Source organism: Sceloporus occidentalis, unplaced genomic scaffold, assembly GCF_023333645.1.
Source record: "Sceloporus occidentalis isolate IW3139 unplaced genomic scaffold, rSceOcc1.0.p SCAF_8, whole genome shotgun sequence".
NCBI classification, from domain to species: domain Eukaryota; kingdom Metazoa; phylum Chordata; class Lepidosauria; order Squamata; family Phrynosomatidae; genus Sceloporus; species Sceloporus occidentalis.
Window position 1 is genome coordinate 10866767 of NW_028316988.1, and position 18911 is coordinate 10885677.

Consider the following 18911-nt stretch of genomic DNA (forward strand, 5'->3'; position numbering starts at 1 on the left):
GCTTAGTGGCCTTGTTTACTGGGGCTGCTTAAACTGAGTAGTTTCCAAAATTATTTCACTCAAAGTCATGGACCTAAACAGCCCCTGGAAATTCAAAGTGCGTGGGTTTTTACCCATACTTAACAGACTTTGTCACACATAAATCATGTCTGATGACAACCGAAAAGGTTTGGTTTAACAAACAGTGTGAGAACATGTCCTCATAGAGGAGTCTGTCCATTTCTTTAAAAGCCAGGCTAGAGTGCTACTCTGGAGAAGTTTACCATTGTCCTCCTATCTTTGATCAAATCTACATTTGAGACAGTGGTGCACTAAAGCAACAACACCTCCATTTGTTCCTGACAAATGTAAGAGTGTCAAATACATACGGATTTCAACTATGCCACGGAGAGAAGAGAAATGCAAGATATGCAAACAAATGCCAACACCTGCCACATGGTATAGAGGGAATGGGAAAAAATACCCACAAACAAGTCAAACCCCATGCTAAAATAAAACCCTATGATTCGAGTTACACATTTTGCAGAATATGAGATTTATCTTAACGGTGGCAGAATAGTTCGAAACACAATTCTAATTCCAGTGTTTTCGGATTCAAACAAACCAGTGTGAAGTCACATAAATTAGATCTAGCTACCTCATTTGTGTTCCAACGGTGCCTCTCTTTTGGTAAACTGGAACATTTTGGTAGACATTCAAGCAGCTTCTTCGGTAAAAAGATTTTTACATGACTTCCATTGCTGTTCCCATGATCATCTGAAAGTGGGGGGGAAAGTAAATATGACTCATTTGCATCAGAAACAAGGTTTGCAACTATTTAAGATAGCCCTTTAATGCAACATAACCCCAATGTTGGGGACATATGGTGAAAATTCCACTCTGTAACTTTAATATTTCCTTTATGACTTAAAAAAAAGCCATGGCTGTTGGCCATTGGAGAAGCCGAACACTTGTCTCAGTCTTGTGACAGTTCTCTAAACTCAGGGGCTTACTTAGCATTGAGGCTGTCCACAAGCAGGAGAGGCCAAACTCCTTCCATCTCTGCAAAACAACCACCCCAGGCGGATAAGACCTGGCAGACCCATAAACCCTTGGAACAGAAAACCCAGCTTTGGAGAATTTGGCCCCAGGAGAAACCCAACTAAGGAGATGCTCTCCATTTGCTCTTAGCTTCCATTTTAGCTTCCTTTCTACAGAAACACAACTTAGTACTACAGGCTGTCTGTATAAAAAACAACTAAATTGTGGGCTCTTGAGGAATTTTAAAAAACATATGCTGGTGACAAAGCCTCATGTCATAGTGAAGCATATTGAGCTCTGGCTCAGAATTGGCAAGGTAGACCATGGAGCAATGCATGCAACCTCCAATACTTTTCCCCATCCACCATTTCCATAAAATCCAAGCGTTACAGCAAAAAGAGAGACACCATGGTGCAGGTTTGTCTGCAGAGGGGTAGAATCAGGTCTAATGGCTTGAAGTTACAGGAAAGGAGTTTTCGCCTGACCATCAGAAGGGAACCTCTCGCGTGGTTCAGCAATGGAGGGATCTCCTTCTCTGGATGTCTTCAAAAGAAGCTGGACAGCTCCCTGCTAAGATGACTCTAGCTCAGCAATCCTGACTCTGGTCCTCCAGGTGTTTTAGACTTCAGCTTCCAAAAGCCTCAACCATCTTGGCTAATGGTCTGGGATTCTGGGGGCTGTAGTCCAAAACCCCTGGAAGGCTAGAGTTTGGAACTCACTGCTCCAGTCGGAGATTCTGCATTCTGCATTGAACAGGTGCTTGGATTCTAGTATTATTTGAGCTACTCTTTGCTATGCTAATGTGACCAATTCTGGACCAAGAGCCATGGTCTCCGGGGACTCAAGCGTCTGCATCTGGTCAAAAGCACCACAGGCTCCTGCAAGTCAACAGAGCTCACACGCCGGAGGCTAAGTCATGTGGGTTTTCTCAATTCCAATCTGAAATTTTCTCAGCATCCTAAATCAACAGGGAACTGATTAAGCACGTTTTACTTGTTATTTACTAGACCATCTGAAGAGGGGGGGAAAAGATGTCATGTTAGTTTTACATGATGTTTAAGTCTCAAAAGACTCTCCAACAGACAAAAGTAGTTGGACTAAAAATATCTGATTACAAAAAAGCAATAAAGCACGCAATGTGATTTCATTTAATTACAGCCATCATTTTGGTTTCACTTGCAGTCTCAGATGGAATAAGAATGTTATTTTTGGTTTGACTCACATCTAATTAGGGAGTTTCATAACTTGATTTCTGATTTCGATTGTGTGTACTTTGGATTTTAATTACACCTATTTATCACCGTCCCACAGTTACATTGAAATCTGGCATGCCTGGTTGTGTGTGAGAGTGTGCAAATGGGTCTGAGTACTGGGACAGTGGTAGGCCAAGGTCCAAATCTCCACTCAGCAGCCTTGGGCAAGGCACACTCCTGCTGCGGAAGATGGACAACATCCTCCCATCATGGAGCCCAGCTCCGGCCATTGCTAGCCCCTCCTGAAGACAGTAATGTGGTAACAGCACCAATATGGGTGCCCAAAGTGTCCTGGAGCATGGCCAGGTGGGGACTGAAACCCAAGGGGACCCGGAAATGCAGGAAGCCTGTATGGCTGCAGGGCTTATCTTTTAAAAGTAATTGCGTTGCGCAGCACCTAGTGTTCAGGGCACTTTCTAAATAAATTATGAGAGGATTAAGGACAAGTCTGCCCTTCAGTCAGGAAAAGGGAAAGAGGAACCACAACTGCAGTACAAGCAACCTGACAATGAATTCCTCTATCAATATTATCAACATACCAGATGATGTGGGTTGAGCACAACTGATAAGGCAAGTCGGAGTTTATCACCTCGGAGCCCAAGATAGGGCAGGATAATGCATTCTGTAATAAGTGGTAATTCACATGGGATACATTTATTTTGCAGATAAGGAAGTGGGGGGGAGAGATAAAAATTAGCATCCTATCCTGCTACGAAGCAGATTGCCATCAGCTGAAATTTCCAAATGTTTCTCTATTTCCACTCTTAATAGGGAATGAAACTATTCCATATGGCCTGAAGTAAGACATTTGGAAAATGTCTTCTCTCACAAGGAGCTAAGATCAGCCATTTCCAGTTCCAAGAGCATCAGGTTTAGTGCAGGAGGGAAGGCAGGGCCAGGACAGCGGTTTCAATTTGGGGATGGGGAAGACACAGTACTCCCTCACTTTATTTATTTATTCATTCATATTCCACTCTCCTTCTCCAAGATTGGGACTCAAGGAGGCTAAAGATGACCTTTAACCATGCAGCAACAGTGAATTGAAATTTAACATTGTAAATAAGAAGGTTGTCAATATACTATTATTAGCGTTATGAGCAAACAGCTGAATTTTTACAGGCTTTCAGTGAAAGGCCATTTTCCTGCCTCAAAATCTGTATCAAGATGTCAACTGCATGACCGAACAATTCTGAGCAAAGATGTTTCCCTCTGAAACACTACCATAATTTCTACACATGGCGCAGGGGAGAGAAAGCATATGGGAACTCTTGAATCACTCATGCCTGTCGTTGTAGTTGTTATATTTATTTCTATCCCACCTTTCTCCCAGTTTGGGAGTCAAAGTGGCTTACAGCAAAATAAGAATCCACAGTTAAAAATTCACAAAATATCCCAGAGGAAAGCTATCCTTAAGAGAGACACTGGAAGGAGCTCATGCAGAATTGGGGGACAAGGCCTCCAGTTATTCATGCAAATAGGGACGAACCTTTGGACTTGACTGCTGAGAAGCCAGAGAACCTGCTTAAAGAAAGCAAAGCACCAAGGCTGCAGGTCAAGATGTACAGAATGAACCACAAGACAAGAAGACACTTTAACTTAATGGCCGAACAAAAGCATGTTTTTGGTGCAATACAAAAATAAGTCGTAGTAGCAATCATTATTACAGAGAAAAGGGTGAGTTGCTCACTTGAAGATCTGAGGGTACAAGAGTGCTTCCAAAGAGAGATTCCAAGGGACAGCAAAAAGAAAAAGGCAACAGCTCAGATTAATCTTGGGAGAGTTATATTAAAAACCCAGTATAAAACTGTAATCCTACAGGGACTTATCAGGGCATAAACCCCATTGAACTCAATGGAAATAAACCCCACTGAACTCAATGGCCTCAAATACTCTTCCCCATCTACCATGGACTTTCTATCAGCAGTTGGGAAGAAGATGCCTGTGCAGAGAGAAAGAGCGCACAGAGCCATAAATGTGGAAGTGGTGGGAAAGAGAGACTTATGCAATGTACCCTTCCTGGGGGGTACACTGGGGAAATAGGAGTTACGACATATTGTCCAGAAGGTCTTTGTGCTCAAAAGCAAAAGCTGGGACCAACAACAGCCAATAAATCCAACTGAATGTTTAAACCCTTTTAGAAACTGTACAAACACCACAAGGGTCATGACTCAAAGGGTATGAGGATGGTGGAGGAGGAAAGGAAGTTATGGAGAACAGAAGAAGAAAAGGAAAGAGCAGGACTAGATTCAATTTTGTTTGCTTTGGTGCAGACATTTCTGACAGACATCTCATATACCTTCTAAACCTATTAGTCCTTAGGATGGAGGGCACTAGGAGAAGGCAACAGCAATAGCTGTCTTTGTAACCTCCTTATTATTATTATTATTATTATTAACCTTTATTTATGAAGCGTTGTAAATTTACACAGCGCTGTACATACAATCTTTTTAGTTAGACGGTTCCCTGCCCTCGGGCTTACAATCTAAAAAGACATGACACAGAAGGAGAAGGGAGTGGTGGAGGGAAAGGGTAAGAGGTCCAGCAGTTCCTCTCTACCTCTGAGGCCTGGACCAAGGCAGATGGACTGGAGGGAGGGCTTGGCTTCAAAATGGAAGGTTAATCTTCATCCAGGGAAAATATATACTCTCAAGTAGGATAATACAAATACAGCACATAGCAATACAGGAAATGGTTTGATAAACAGGCACTAAAAGAACATCAGATGGTAAGCGACAATTATGCAATGCCTGGGAAGGCTTCTCTGAACAGGATGGTTTCCTTTTTTTACCATATCGTAGTCACACCTTCACTGGAACGCTAATGTTTGACCATAATGAATAGCCAGAATTGTTTAATAAATATAGTTTACTCTCTAAAGCACATTGGTTTGAATGCTTCCCAGTTCCTACCTTTACCCAAGCAAGGGGAAAAACCCAGAAGCAGGAGACTTAATGTAACTTCTGAATCTCATCTGCTGCTTTGTTGCTCTCAAAGAAGATGTAATTCAAAAGTGAGTAAACAACCCTGGCTTATTCCTAGCCTATAAACCTTGATAATTGAGGACAACAAACCAGGAGCCCCGGGCTCATATTCAATTCCTGGTTTCCTGTACCCACTTGTGCAAACAGGGAAAAGAGTTGGCTATTTTAGCCCCTTGCTCACTCCCAGGAAAGGAAGACAAGCCAGCTATTCTGGTTTACCATTATGTGCAACACAGACAGGCTGAAATTAAGTCTGAGTCAGCTCCAAACCGTTCCTCAGCGCCAGGACCCAACTTGGACTGGAGAGCACCCCAACACCCGCGAAGAATTCACATCTGCACTTTGGGGGTAAAAATCCAAAAAAGGGCAGCCTATAAAAGTCCACAAAAGAGTCCTGAATTAATTACACACAATACAATCTTGGTAATTTTATAGCCTCATTCACATTCCTTGCACTACATCCTCCCCAAAGGAGGCAACACGGACCATAAAACTTTAGAGCACACAACAGCAAATCACACCCCTCTCCCCACGTCTGCACACCTTCTTTTCCTTTACTGGTACTTAAATCTTTAGACAAGCCCAAAAAGTGGGATCTGGAACCAGAGGCCTTTTAACTATCTCTGTTCTGATACAGAGCATTCATCCTTGTTTCTGAAATGTGTATCTTGACATACAGTTGAGTGGTAGACCCCCGGGCAGGGATACACCTTTGCTATCCAGATGGGAAAAGTGAAGCCTGCAGATAAAACACACAACTCTGAGGGCACAGCAAGGAATATGAGTATGTTTTATTTGGTCAATGACCAGCAAAAGGCACAGCAAGAAAGGCTTCACTGCATACTTTAAGGGGCTTTGGATCTGAAACATCTGGCTGAGCCTCCCAAGGAAAAGCCTTTAGCAATGCGTGTCTTAACATGCATTGGCACAGCTCATGTAATCTCTTGGGGATATTGCAAGCCAAGCCTGAACTCACACTAGGAGCAAATGTGACTAAACTGAGACTGTCATACTCTGACATACTCTATATCATGAGAATAAAGGATTCGTTGGAAAAAACAATGCTAAGTAAAGTAGAAGGCAGACAGGAAAGAGGGAAGCCGCACCACATACGGACCTATTCCACATGTACTGCGTGCAGCTTTACTCTTGAGTCTGCAAGATCTGAACCATGGAGACCAGGGCTCTTGGAGGTATCTCCACAAGTCAAAGTCAACTTGACAGCAGACAAGAATGCTGGATTATTTCTGGATATCTGTTAAACATATATTTCTGCTCCTGCCTAATTTTTATTGTGGGTGATTGACACGTGTCCAATTGGAAAATCCTGGACTCAACTTTCTTCCAATACAAAGATATCCCAGTTGATTTTGTGCCCCAAAATGTTTTGTCTGTAGAAGCCATCACATCTACTGCCTGCAGGTCAAGTGCGCATTTGCAAGAAGTGGGCTTCCCTGCTACATAACACTTGGACGTTCCAAGCTACCAGTCCAAAGTAAGCCACTCCAGCTATTAATTGGGTCTTAGCACACTGCTTGGCATCTCTTTTTAAAGCTATTTTGCCAGCACTGAGAGTAAGCACTGCGTCACAGCCCAACCCTTTTGGCTGCCCCATTGCCCCACATACGTGAACAGGGTCACTAACAGGCAAACCATATGTATTTAAAACCAAAAAACGCGATGGGAAGGAAGCCACAGCTACAGTAATAGGAAATGTCTCTCCAAAACAGCCAGTGTCGCTCGTGGGCAGGCTATGAATGAGGACAAAGAAATGTACTTAATGAAGTTATTGCTCTTAGGCAGAATTGCTAGATTATCCCTCTAGGCGATGTTGGGAGTCGAGAGAAGTATTTTTGAGAGAGAGGAAATAAAGATGTCATTGGAGACAGACTGCAGCCTGATTATCCGATTCAAGACATTTCTCCTGAAGATTTGAAAAAATAACATATTGGGCTGAACATCTTGTCCCTCATTTACCTAGTGTGCAGTTCTTCTGGATCATAAACAAGCTGATTAATTCTATCAAGTCCTCGCTATATAATAATGTGATGGCAGAACTCCCCGACGCAATTACTCCCGCGCAACTCTCTGCGGCTGCCGGTTCAGAGCCTGCCTCTTTCCTCTGTTCCCAACACCTTTATTCCCAGGCTGAGAGCAGTTAAAGGAGGCCGGTATGTAGATTGGGAAGGGGCTGACTTCCAAGCCACTCTGTGCCAGACGCTGGAGTACACCTCAAGCAGCCCCCTCCAGTCCCCATTCACTTTACGGATGAGAGATTTTAAAAAGGCGCCAAACGCACGAGGCAGACTGCTTAAGTCACAAGCCCAGCTCAAATCACTGAGCAAGATCAAACATATCTAAGAATATTCCAACAAAAAGGCTCGGTGTCTAAAAGATGGAGGGGGGGGACTGAAAGTGGTAGTAGGACTAAAAATAGCCGGCTGAGTGACAGGTAGAAAGCTCAATGTGTGCTTGAAAATGAACAAAGCAGCCATACATACCAGTGCCATTTCCAGTGAGGTGGAAGCAGATAGCTGGTCCTTTTTCAAATACAGAGCCCTGGAGTGACTGTGTTTGTACTGTTTAGGTTTGCTCCTGGGCACTCGGGTTTTTTCCAAGCCCTGAAACGTTATCCACACACACACATACCTTTGCAGATGGAGCACTTCGCTTTAACAATAATTATGGAAGAAGGAAGTAAATAAAAGGCAGAGAAACAAAAAGAACCTAAAACAAAGAACACACATTTGCAGAGTAATATCTAGATGCATGGTAATAACTGGGGGGGGGGGGGGGGCAAAAGTTCCCTTATGTTGAAATGGATACCCTATTGTTTTAAAAGAAAAAAGAAAATCAGCTTCTGGGCGCAATACAAAGTGTTGGTTACTACCTTTAAAGCCCTACGTCGCTCGGGCCCGAGTTACTTGAGGTAATGCCTCTCCTGACATGATCTGGGAAGAACTTATTAGAAGACTCAAAGATCAGATTAACAACAACGTCCCACAGAGTGAATACAGCCATAGCCCCTAAGTTATGGAACAACTTGCCGGAAGAGATCCGTCTTATCACCACCTTAGATGCCTTTAAGAAGGCACTAAAGACGGATCTCTTCCGGTGGGCTTACCCACCCAACCTTCTATGAAGAACCTAAAGAAAATCCTACTTTGGGCTGTAATACCACATGTTAGATGATGCTTTTAGTGTCATGAATTGTATTTTTAAATGATGATATGTTATTGTGGTTTTATGCTTGTAATCCCGCTTTGATCCATTGGGAGAGGCGGGAAAATGAAATAAAATTTTATTATTATTATTATTATTATTATTATTATTAAAAAGAATGCAATTGTGGCGCTAAGGAGGACTGGCAAAAAGAAGGCTACTCAGAGGTGAGAAAAAGGCTTCCAGAAATGGTGTGCTGCTCTTCTAAACTAAGTGCACCAACTTGCAGTGAAGGTACTGGGTCTGTTTCTGGTTCTGGCCTTTAGTGTCCTGTACAGCTTGGGTCCAGGCTATCTGAAAGACCATACCTCTTTATACAAACCTGTTCAAGTTTTAAGATCCTTTGAAAAAGTTTTCTCTCCATCCCGCCATCATCAGAGGCACATTTGGGGAGGACCGGGGTCCTTTTTGTTCAAGCAGGACCTTGCCTTATAATTCCTGGAAGGCTCCATTCAACAATGGAGTAGACATTTTCGATCTTCTTCTGAAGAGAAGTTTCTTCTTCTCAAACCACAATGTTTCAGAAAATTAACTAATAACATAATAAATGAGACCAATCTTAGTCAGACTGATCAACGTCAAACTTGTAATTAATTTTCCAGATGACTGCAGCGACAAAATATCTGTATTTTTAAAATACGGCTCTTGGGGTGTTCTTCAGCTAACAGTTTTCAATGCTATGTTATAAATTTTTAACAGTGTAAGAGAAATAAAACACTTTTCTCTTAACTGACTTACTAGGACTCCAATAAAAATAACTGCCAGGTAAATCTATGAATTTATTTAAACATTCAAACCACATGAGATGTAGTTTGAATTCTTTTCCGAATCAAACATTTCAGTTTAAATATATGGAGTACGTCCGCTTAGTTTAATAAATAATACCTGAGGGACTATCTCCTTCCATGCCATCCCTGGAGAGCCCTGGACAGACTTAAAAGACACAAAAGGCTTTTAATGTTAAGGCACACTTTAACCTCATTCACTGGTGACACTTTTTAGTATATGGTTCTGTTCCATTTCCTTACCCTTTGCTTTAAATGATGTGCTGATATCCTTCATGGCACAGCAGGCCCTTCCCATCCAGTGGGGTTTGGTTCCCCATGGATTGGGAGATCAAGCCCATATTAATCAATGGGTCACAATGTGGCTAATTGGCACCACTCACTAATACAGTGATCCCCAGGAGATCCAATCCACGAATGGCTAGCCCACCAATATGCCAGACTCACTGTATACTGCCACAACTGCCTTCTTGATGGAAGCTGAGATTTCGCAATTCCAACAAATAAAATATAAAAGAAAAATGGAAAAACGGATGATCCAAATAAATCCAGGAGAAGGGAAGACGCAGGGAACAGGGCACACTGCATGGACTGCCTTTTACTAGAGATCCTAAAAACCTCTACCAACTTGGGCTAGCTGCAAAAGACACACACTTGGGATTAAATATGATTGTGCCTCCAAGCAGTTGCTGAATAGCTGTAATAAGTTCCTTCCATTCCGAGAGCCATTTCTAGTTACCCTTGAGCTTTTCTCATTTCAGCAGAACAAATTGGGAAGATGGGAGTGGAAGGGAAACAGAGGCATTGTTGCTCTTGCTCAACAGTACAAATCACCACACAACCAATACACCACACATCATTTAGAGATTGACAAAAGGATGCCAACACACCTTTAGGGCATCAAGATACAAGATTTCACTGGAGTGGCCACTAACAATACCTCTATTCCCGGTCTTGTCCAACTCCCTGTTGCTGCCATTGCAGTAGGTGGTGATCTTCTCATATGGGGTTTTATAAGTGAATTCACACATTGTTTGAAGAAGAGTTTCCTTGAACCTTTCTGAATCAAAATGACAACCATGCTTCTTCAAGACACCTGGCATGAGACCACCAAGAGGGCCTTTCCAGGTGACCCACAACTATGGCCCACCTAGTTTAGGGTTTCATAAATGAATGACAATCCCTCCAGCAGAAGTGTTATGCCATGGAGGCAGGCCATACTACTTGGAAGTTAATACTTTTAAAAGCTCCTTTCCTATATTGATTTAACTCTTCTTTCACTAAATGCAGCCACTGTTCTTCTAAACAGGGAGGGCCCTCCAACTTTTTCACCGCATCTGCTTCTCTTCATGAAGGCCTCTGAATGCCAAAGTCTGGCAAGGACAGACCCTGGGGCCTTCTTCCCTGCCTTACATGGGCCAGGCATTGCGGCGCTGGCCATCCTACTTTTACTCCACTCTTGATTATTCCTTGCATGAAAATGAGAATGAAATGAGTGAAATTTTACTTTTTCTTGCTACTTGTACATGACGTTACCTGTGGCAAGTTCAATGCTCATTCAAATTTCCAAGGAGGCCAAATATGTCCTCTTTTAAAAGAGAGCAGAGTCCCAGTATGATTCCTTGCAACCAAACAGGAGTTACTGCCTTCCCACTCCATTATCTGAAAGCCTGAAGGCCAGTGAAGATCTCCAGCAAATCCTGCAGGCAGGTAGGCTGTGATAGACTAACATCAAACTCCACAGCAAAGATCCTTCTGTTGATGATTTGCTGCCCCTAGCCTACAGTCGGTCAATAAAACCAGAATTCAACTGTTCTTCAACAGCAGCAGCAGCTGTGTACTACATTTTACAAGCAAAAGAATCAAATCAGACAACCACAAAAAAAAAATTCCCTCCAACATGAACCAGGCCTTCAGACACCTGTTTATCAAGCTGCAGAGGTGAATATAGCAAACAGAGCAGGGATGGGGCTTTCCCCAACAAAAAGCCTAGCCTCTTTAAATCTAGATTTTGCAACAGACACCGCCAGAAGCATCCCAGTACCCCACATTCCCACTTCAATGCCAGAAGGAATAGGAAAACCCACTGGATTTGAAGAAAGCAATGATGGTACAGTACGTGTGACCCCACACCAAACCCACCTCCTCTTGGCACTTCCCTCATGCTGCCACAGCAAACCTTGACATTTGAGGTACAGTCAACAAATCCATGGAATTAAGGGGCCATGTCAAAAGCACCAAGGAAGACGTGCTGGGTTATGATATTGGTTCCCTCACTACCCCATCAAGACTGGCACCTAACTCTTCCATCAGGCTACACACTACAATAGAGATGGGAGGGCACTACTGTTGTCTCTAGCACCTTGAGATTGAATAACTGGTACAAGCCCAAGAATGATGCCCATCAATGGGGTTCCTGAACTGCCAAACCAGAAGATGGAGGACACAGACTCAAGATGGAACTAGTGTCTTGTAGCACTCCAAGAAAAGCCTTCCCTGAGCATCTCTCTATCCGGCAGCCAAAGGGCTTACAGTACACAGATGGAATTTCACTCCCCAAGATGGTCAGCCCACTTGATTTCACACACAGTTAAGTCTCGAGATTATTAAACATTAAGTTTTATAAGTTAACCGGAACCGCATCTCCAATTATAAACCACTAGTGAAATGCTTGTCTTTGTACAATCATTAAAGGAGAGGAATGGCTCCCTTTATACTTTTGACAGAGGTTAAGCATCATGTGATTAAGCGATGGAAATTTTGCCATTTTTCTCCAGCAAAAAAAAAAAAAGGGGGGGAGAGAGAATAAGCATACAAGGTCAGGCCAGGAAAGCTGCAATACATATTTACTAATGGCGGGTTGGTACTGGGGAGAATGATTGTCAGGCTGTCCAGAACAACCTGAGCTTCTGAAAGGACAGCGTAACCTATTTCGAAATTATATAATAAACTTGGTTTCACTCAGACAAAGAGAGATAACACATACTGTCAAGGATGAAACATTTTCTCCCTCTCAAAGAAAGGGGTTCTCAAGAAGGTAAGTTCATAATGATCCCATTTCCCCCCTGTGACGTAAGAATTTTATTACCAGCCTTCAAGATGCATTTTGCAGCTAGTGCCAACATGGTGGTCAGGATGCTCCTTTGAGGAAAGAAATACGTGAGGATGATTCACATGACCAACAACATCTGACGCCTCCCGTCCCATGACAAGTACAAATTTCTCATGAAGTCCCACTGGTCTTAGAGAAAAGGACACAAGCCAAGGTGGGTCTTCTGCCTTATTAGATCACAGAAACAAGTGCCCTTGCAGGTTAATCGCCTGAACATGTGAGCAGCTGCTATGCATCCCAGAAGAACTAGCGTTCCTGAACATTTTACAAGAACGTTTGAAACGTCATTCAGGGTGTGTAGTAAACGCTCTTCTGCGTGAAATCCATCCACCTTACGTTACACCCCTGTAAAAGCTTAAAATATAAGGCCAGCATGTGCTGCTCCATCTACTCCCCGTCTTGCTGCATTATCCCAACTCGCACTCCTGTTACTATGATGAAATTCAAGTCCTTACTTCTTGTTTTTTAAACAGATCGAGGAACACGGGCAGGACGAAATGATGATTTTAGGAACTTGCACCTGTGATTCTGTAAATGCAGGCAAGAGACTTGTTTTAAAAGTGTACTGTTTGGTGTATCACCTGGAATAATCCTGTGTCCAGTTTTGGGCACCACAATTCAAAAAGGATGTTGAGAAGCTGGAACATGTCCAAAGGAGGGTGACCAAAATGGTGGAAGGTCTGGAAACCACAAAGCTCTATGAGGAGAGATATAGGGAGCTGGGTATGTTTAGCCTGGAGAAGTGACAGTTAAGAGGTGGCATGATGGCTATGTTTGAACATTTGAAGAGGTGTCACACTGAGGAGGGAGCAAGCTCGTTTTCTGCTGCTCCAGAGAACAGGACATGGAGCAATGGATGCAAACTACAGGGAAAAGAGATTCCAGCTCAACATTAGGAGGAACGTCCTGACAGTAAAAGTTGTTCAACAGTGGGACACAATCCCTCAATGGAGTCTGGTACAGTCTCCTTCTCTGGAGGTTTTTAAACAGAGGCTGGATGGCCATCTGTCAGGAGTGCTTGGATTGCGTCCTCCTGAATGGCAGAATGGGGTTAGATTGGATGGCCCTTGGGGTCTCTGCCAACTCTATGATTCCAAGAAACACTCTGGCCAAGTTCCACAAGGTACTTTGGCACCCCACATTGCCAGAAATGAGCCTTCCCCCCCATTCTGTGGTACTGAAACCCTGCTCCAGAGGATCAGCCTGAGTGCCTTGGGGTGAAGGAGACCCAGGAGGAAGGGGGGACTGGTGCTTTGGACAGAAGCGGTGGGATCCAGCAGAAGTCCACCATCCTATCCTGGCCAATGTTTCTGACAAAGCTATGCAAAGAAATATAAAACAAGATCAGAATGGGGACAAAACGCCAATGGCTTTTTGAGTTGTTCGGGACAGGGAGATGAGTTGTAATCTTTTAACAGTAAACATCCTGTGTCTCTTTTATTGCAGCCACTGAACTGAAGTTTGGGCCCTGCTTTTTGCCACCAAATCTCATTGAATGTCCCCAAATGTAACCAACAAAAAGGCAGTGTTGTATTTGATACCTTGGGAAGCACACATGTAACCATTTACACTTGACTGCCGGCCCCCATCCCTTCCGAAAAAGGAACCTATTGTTTAGCATTTCAAATTGTCCAGTGATGAAATTCTTTTGAAGATCTCATTAACTTAAGACTCAACTATACTCCTTCAACACGGGCATCTGAAGTCTTTTAAAAAGGACCGGCCAATATTTCTGCTGCAAATATCTTTGACAGTACATCACTACCCCCTTGTGGATACGCAATAAAAGAATCGTCTTCTGAATTTCTGATCCGCCTTCTCCTCCCCAGGCAACTTCCACCAGCGAGTTACAGAATTTTCACCTCTTCCACACTTAAGTCTTGTTTACTACCACGCTCGCCCTTTCATTCCAAGACATAATGAAAGTCTTGTCAGTGAAATTCCACACAGTACCAGTATTTCAAACGCTTGTGGCATATCAAACAACAACATTACCTTTATACAAAACATACTAGTCTGAAATGTAGGGCTTGCTAGCCTGGCTCATTATTTTAACCCCAAACAGACACTCTCAGCATGATTATTTCAGAGGAGGATTCCTCCTCTGAAATAATAAGCAGTAATATTTGAAGCGCAAAAGGGCTACATGCCCACTTTGTTTCATAATCCATACCTTCAGTGAAATAGCATCAGTACACAGTCAAAACAGAAGCTGAACTGCATTTTTTACCACACAAACTGTGGGTCTTAGGATGCCCCACCACTACCCATATTTTGCACATTCCCTACCCCTATATTTGGTGTGGTTCTGGGACAAGACTCCAGCTTGAACGTCGGAGCTTACACAGCAGCATCCCATCTACAACAACAAAAACAACACAAAAGGCCTTGAATCAAAATATATTGCATTTTCCACCCACAGATTCAAAATAACTGGTGAAGTCCAGATTCAAAACAACTGGACGTTCCAAATATTTTGTGGGAATTAATTAACATTTCTGCCAGCACCAGAATAATCCAGATGCTCCATCATCATCGCCTACAGATAAGGTCAAGCAAGAAGCCAAGACATACCCCACAACATACACAGCATGAGGGTGATCTGCACATGCAACAGAAGGATGCCTATTCCAAGCAGCAGAACGGACCAGTGCAATCCATAAGAAGCACACACAACCAATATTTAAGGGAAAGGGGAGTGGGGAAGATCACCAGACCAGGGTTCAAAAATCCACGCTACTAGAATGGAGTAAGTGGACGATGGCTCACCTCCCACTTGCACAGAGAGTAGTGACGCCTTCGGAAGGAAGCTGCCTCGCAGAGAATGCGGGAGCAAGGACGCCAGGCACAGAGCCTCCCAGCTGTACATGCTCCTTCAGACTGGCAGCATGTGCAAAGGCAGGGGAGGGACCAGAGAGCATCCCACACCAGCACCACCAACACCAGCACCGGGGCTCTTGACGGGGAGGAAGGCAGTCCACCCACCTGAATCTGCCTTCCACACAGTGAGAGGCCAATGGCCCCTTGAGCTCAGGGGGTCTCCTCTTACTGGCAGAGGGTTCACTAAGGTCTCCAGTGGATGGACCTTGGACCTTCTGCATGAACATCAAGGGCTCTGCAAATCTAGCAGCCAACGTTTGGGGATGGGAGACACTACCTTTTCTAGGGATTCTTACCTACCACTACCTGCCCCTTCTCCCCCTCAGACACTGATCTGTGCAAAAAACACACTGCCAAGCTCTGCCTCCTCTGTTGCCCCCAGATTGCGAGAAGCAAAGGAGAGAATAAACACTCTGCCAACTGGTACCAGAGGCAGATGAAGTCTCCTACAGCTCCGCGGCCCCTAGGCCACCTTGCAAGGGTGTCTGGAGTACACACACAAGCTGGAGCCAAGAGGGGAGGATGTGATGGAAGCAAGGCCAGCCAACACCTTTAAATATGTGTGCTCTTTCAGCTGTTGCTATACATTATATCTGTTTATTTCTAAAGAGAAGTATTAGGAAAGCAAAGGTTTAACTATAACTTCCTGACCCACCAAACAGACAGTCAACACAGAGAGAGAAGGGAGGAAGCATCCTTCCTAAAGAAATGGGTTGCATCCAGGCCAGAAGTGGGCCAAAGCATGCAGGCTGAACAAATGCCATAGAGTCTATTCCTTTCCACAGGTACCTCCATGCAACGCTCTCCTTTATCCAAGTGTAAGAGGAAGGGCCTCAAAACTGACTCTGAACCAGGGAAGGTGTCCCTATGCACACATACCATACACAGAGCCCTCCCACCCGGCACCTCCAATGCCAGACCTCCTCCTCCGCCGAGAGCATCCCTGGAGTCACCCACCTGCGCCTCCACCAGCAGGAGATCATCTCTGCCCCCTTCCCAAGGCGGTGGCAATGGCGGCGGAGGAGGAGGCATGTGCCTGTGCATATGCTCAAAAGGCAGGGCCCACCCCTCCAAGCAGAGGGATGAGCAGTCACAGGGTAAGCGATGAAGCATCCTGCTCTACCCACGTTTGCTACCCATCGCCAGTGGAAAAATACGCCCTTATCCTCCTAGGCCTGATTGGTGGGGGAAAGCAGCCAGGCTTCGAAAAAGGGCACCTTCCCTCTGCCAGGCCCTCCGCTGCTTCCTAGCTCTTTCCTTCAGGTGCTGGTCTTCCTCCACATCCCTGTCCTTCTCTTCACACATAGGAAAGCATCACACACTGTGACCTCTTCAACTCTGGACACAGTGGAGTGTGCCTCCATGCCCTTGGGTCTCCTCAGGTGTTGCATGTCCCATCATCCCCCCTCCACAACCATGTGTTTGCACATTTATCTCTGCCCAAAGTTGGCTTTCTTCATAGGGAGGGACCAATTCATACTGTTGTGGGAAAATGTGTGTGTGATGCCTGTTGAGTCTTGGCTGGCCCTCCCCTGGTTTGGGGGCTATGCCTGACCCTTCTTCCTGGTCCAGGAGGGAAGGAGGGAGGGAGAAAGAAGGGGCCAGTGCTGCGTGTGCGAGAGAGAGCGACTGCCATGGCCTAGGAGAACAGGTGGAGAGGGCCCTGCTGCCTGTGGGTCAAGGGAAGCGGATGAGGCCTCTTTGCCATCCTCTTCCTTTCCTCATAGAGAGAGCAAAGGGGAAGAGCCTTTGCTCTTATGGCGTCTTATGGCTGCCAGAGTGACCCCTCAGGAGCACATGGGCCTCCATAGGCGCCCCTCCCTCCGTCAGACGTCATCACAGCCGGGCAGCGGATGGTCAGCCAAGGCTCACCTGGCATCTCCCTTTCTCACACAGACACACAACACGAATGCTGGCGCCTCTGTGTGTCTATTTGTGTGTGTCTCTCTCAGACAGAAACACAGGGGCCAGTACCTCCACCGTGGCACCATTGTGTTTGTGTGTCTTTCTTCTTCCTCCAAGGGGAAGGAGGAGGGCCTTTCCTGTGCATTTCTGCCCAAATGTGGCACACACAAGGTGAACGGTGACAGTTGTGTGTGTGTGTGTGTGTGGTGTGCATCTCTCTCTCCCTCTGCTCTAAGGAAAGGAGGGCCTTCTCTGCTCAGGTTTTACACACACACACACACCCAGGGGCCAATGCCTCCAGATCCCTTGGCTGCGCATGAGAGAGTGCCTATGGCCCTTGCACCTCTCTCCCTCTCTCTCAAGGGAGGCCTATCCCTTTGCATTTCAGCTCAAGCGTTACACACAGAGAGAGGCCCATTGCTTCCCTACCAGATGGAACTGTGGCCCTTGTGTGTGTGCAGATGATATGTGTGTGTGTGCCTTCCTTCCTTCCTTCCTTCCTTCTCCATTTCAACCCAGTTCTGACACACAGGCAGAGGCCAGTGCCTCCTCCTCCTCCTCCTCCTCCTCCTCCTCCTCCTCCTCCTCCAGGCATTCCCTGGCTCTTGTGTGTGTGATCTCTCTCTTTTCGAAGGCCCTTCTCTGTGCCTTTGAGCCCAAGGGCTGATGGCGCTGGCCTTTTGCCCCTTCCTTCCTTCCTTCCTTCCCTTCTTCCTCCGATCGAGGGCCATTTGGGGAGAGGGATGGCAGATCCCCCTTTCTGCCAATCCTGGGGGGGGGGGTCTTCCGAGGGAGGGGGGTCTCAGGCCTTCCTCTGCCTCCCGCTCTCCCCCGTCCTCCTCCTCCTCGCCAGCCTTCCCTTCTCTTCCCTCGGAGCCTGATTCGGGGGAGGGGAGGGGAGGGGAGGGCAGGCGATGCCGAGGCTGGGGAGGGGGCTCCGCGCATGCGCCCTCCTCCGCTTCGCCCCCCGATGACTCTCGTTCCCTTTCTTTCTGGCGCTCACCTTCCGGCTTGTTTTCGGCGGCCATTTCCCCTCCGCGCGCCTCATCCTCCTCCGCCGCTTCCTCCTCCTCTCGAACGGGATCCCGATCCCGCCGCCGCCGCCGCCGCCGCTGCTGCAGCCGCCGCCTCCCGCTCGCCCCGCCCCTTCCGGCCCCCTCCCCTCGGCTTCCGGTTCCGCTCCCACAGCCCCCTTCCTCCTCCTCCTTCTTCTTCCGCTCTCCTCCGTTCACCACACAGATGCCTTCGCCTCAGCGTCCGCCGACCCAACCCGCGTCCTGCTCGCCGCCGCCGCCTCGGCCTCTTTTTTCCCCTCGCGCGGACTCCCCGCGGCTCCCATTGGTCCACCCGCTCGGATTGACGCGCTACTAGAGCCAATCGTCGCCCTCCGAAGGCTGGCCGGAAGGGAGGTTGGGCCTGACTGGCAGCGAAGGCGGCCTATGGGAGGCTCCGGACGCGCAAAGGAGGCGGGAGGTAAGGGAGGGAGAAGCTCGCCTGAGCCGCTCGGGCGGCCATGATAGTGGGAGCGCGAGGGGACGGAGGGAGGGAGGGAGGGAGGGGAGGAAGCTGTGGACCAATCAGGAGAACGGAGAGAACGGCGTGGCCAATCGGATCCCTGCGATGGGGGGAGGGGCTGACAGGTCTCTCACCCAGTAGGCTCTGAGAAAAGAGGCAGGCCAGGAAGGAGGCGGGGCTCAAGTGATGACGCAAATGAAAAGAGCCACGCCCAGCGGAGGGACAAGAGCTGAGCGGC

The 18911-nt window shown here is 46.3% G+C and overlaps 1 protein-coding gene across 1 annotated transcript in view; it reads right to left on the reverse strand.

The window, feature by feature from the left end:
- LOC149307860 (calmodulin-binding transcription activator 1-like) overlaps positions 1 to 18271 on the reverse strand; it is a 344276-nt gene extending 326005 nt beyond the window's left edge. The window contains exons 1-2 of the mRNA XM_089534531.1: positions 18162 to 18271; positions 638 to 756 (exon numbers count right to left, since the gene is read on the reverse strand). Of these exons, the coding sequence (XP_089390657.1) occupies positions 638 to 756; positions 18162 to 18186 (144 nt within the window). The 5' untranslated portion in view covers positions 18187 to 18271. The remainder of the gene's footprint in view (positions 1 to 637; positions 757 to 18161) is intronic.
- Positions 18272 to 18911: the final 640 nt, after the last annotated feature.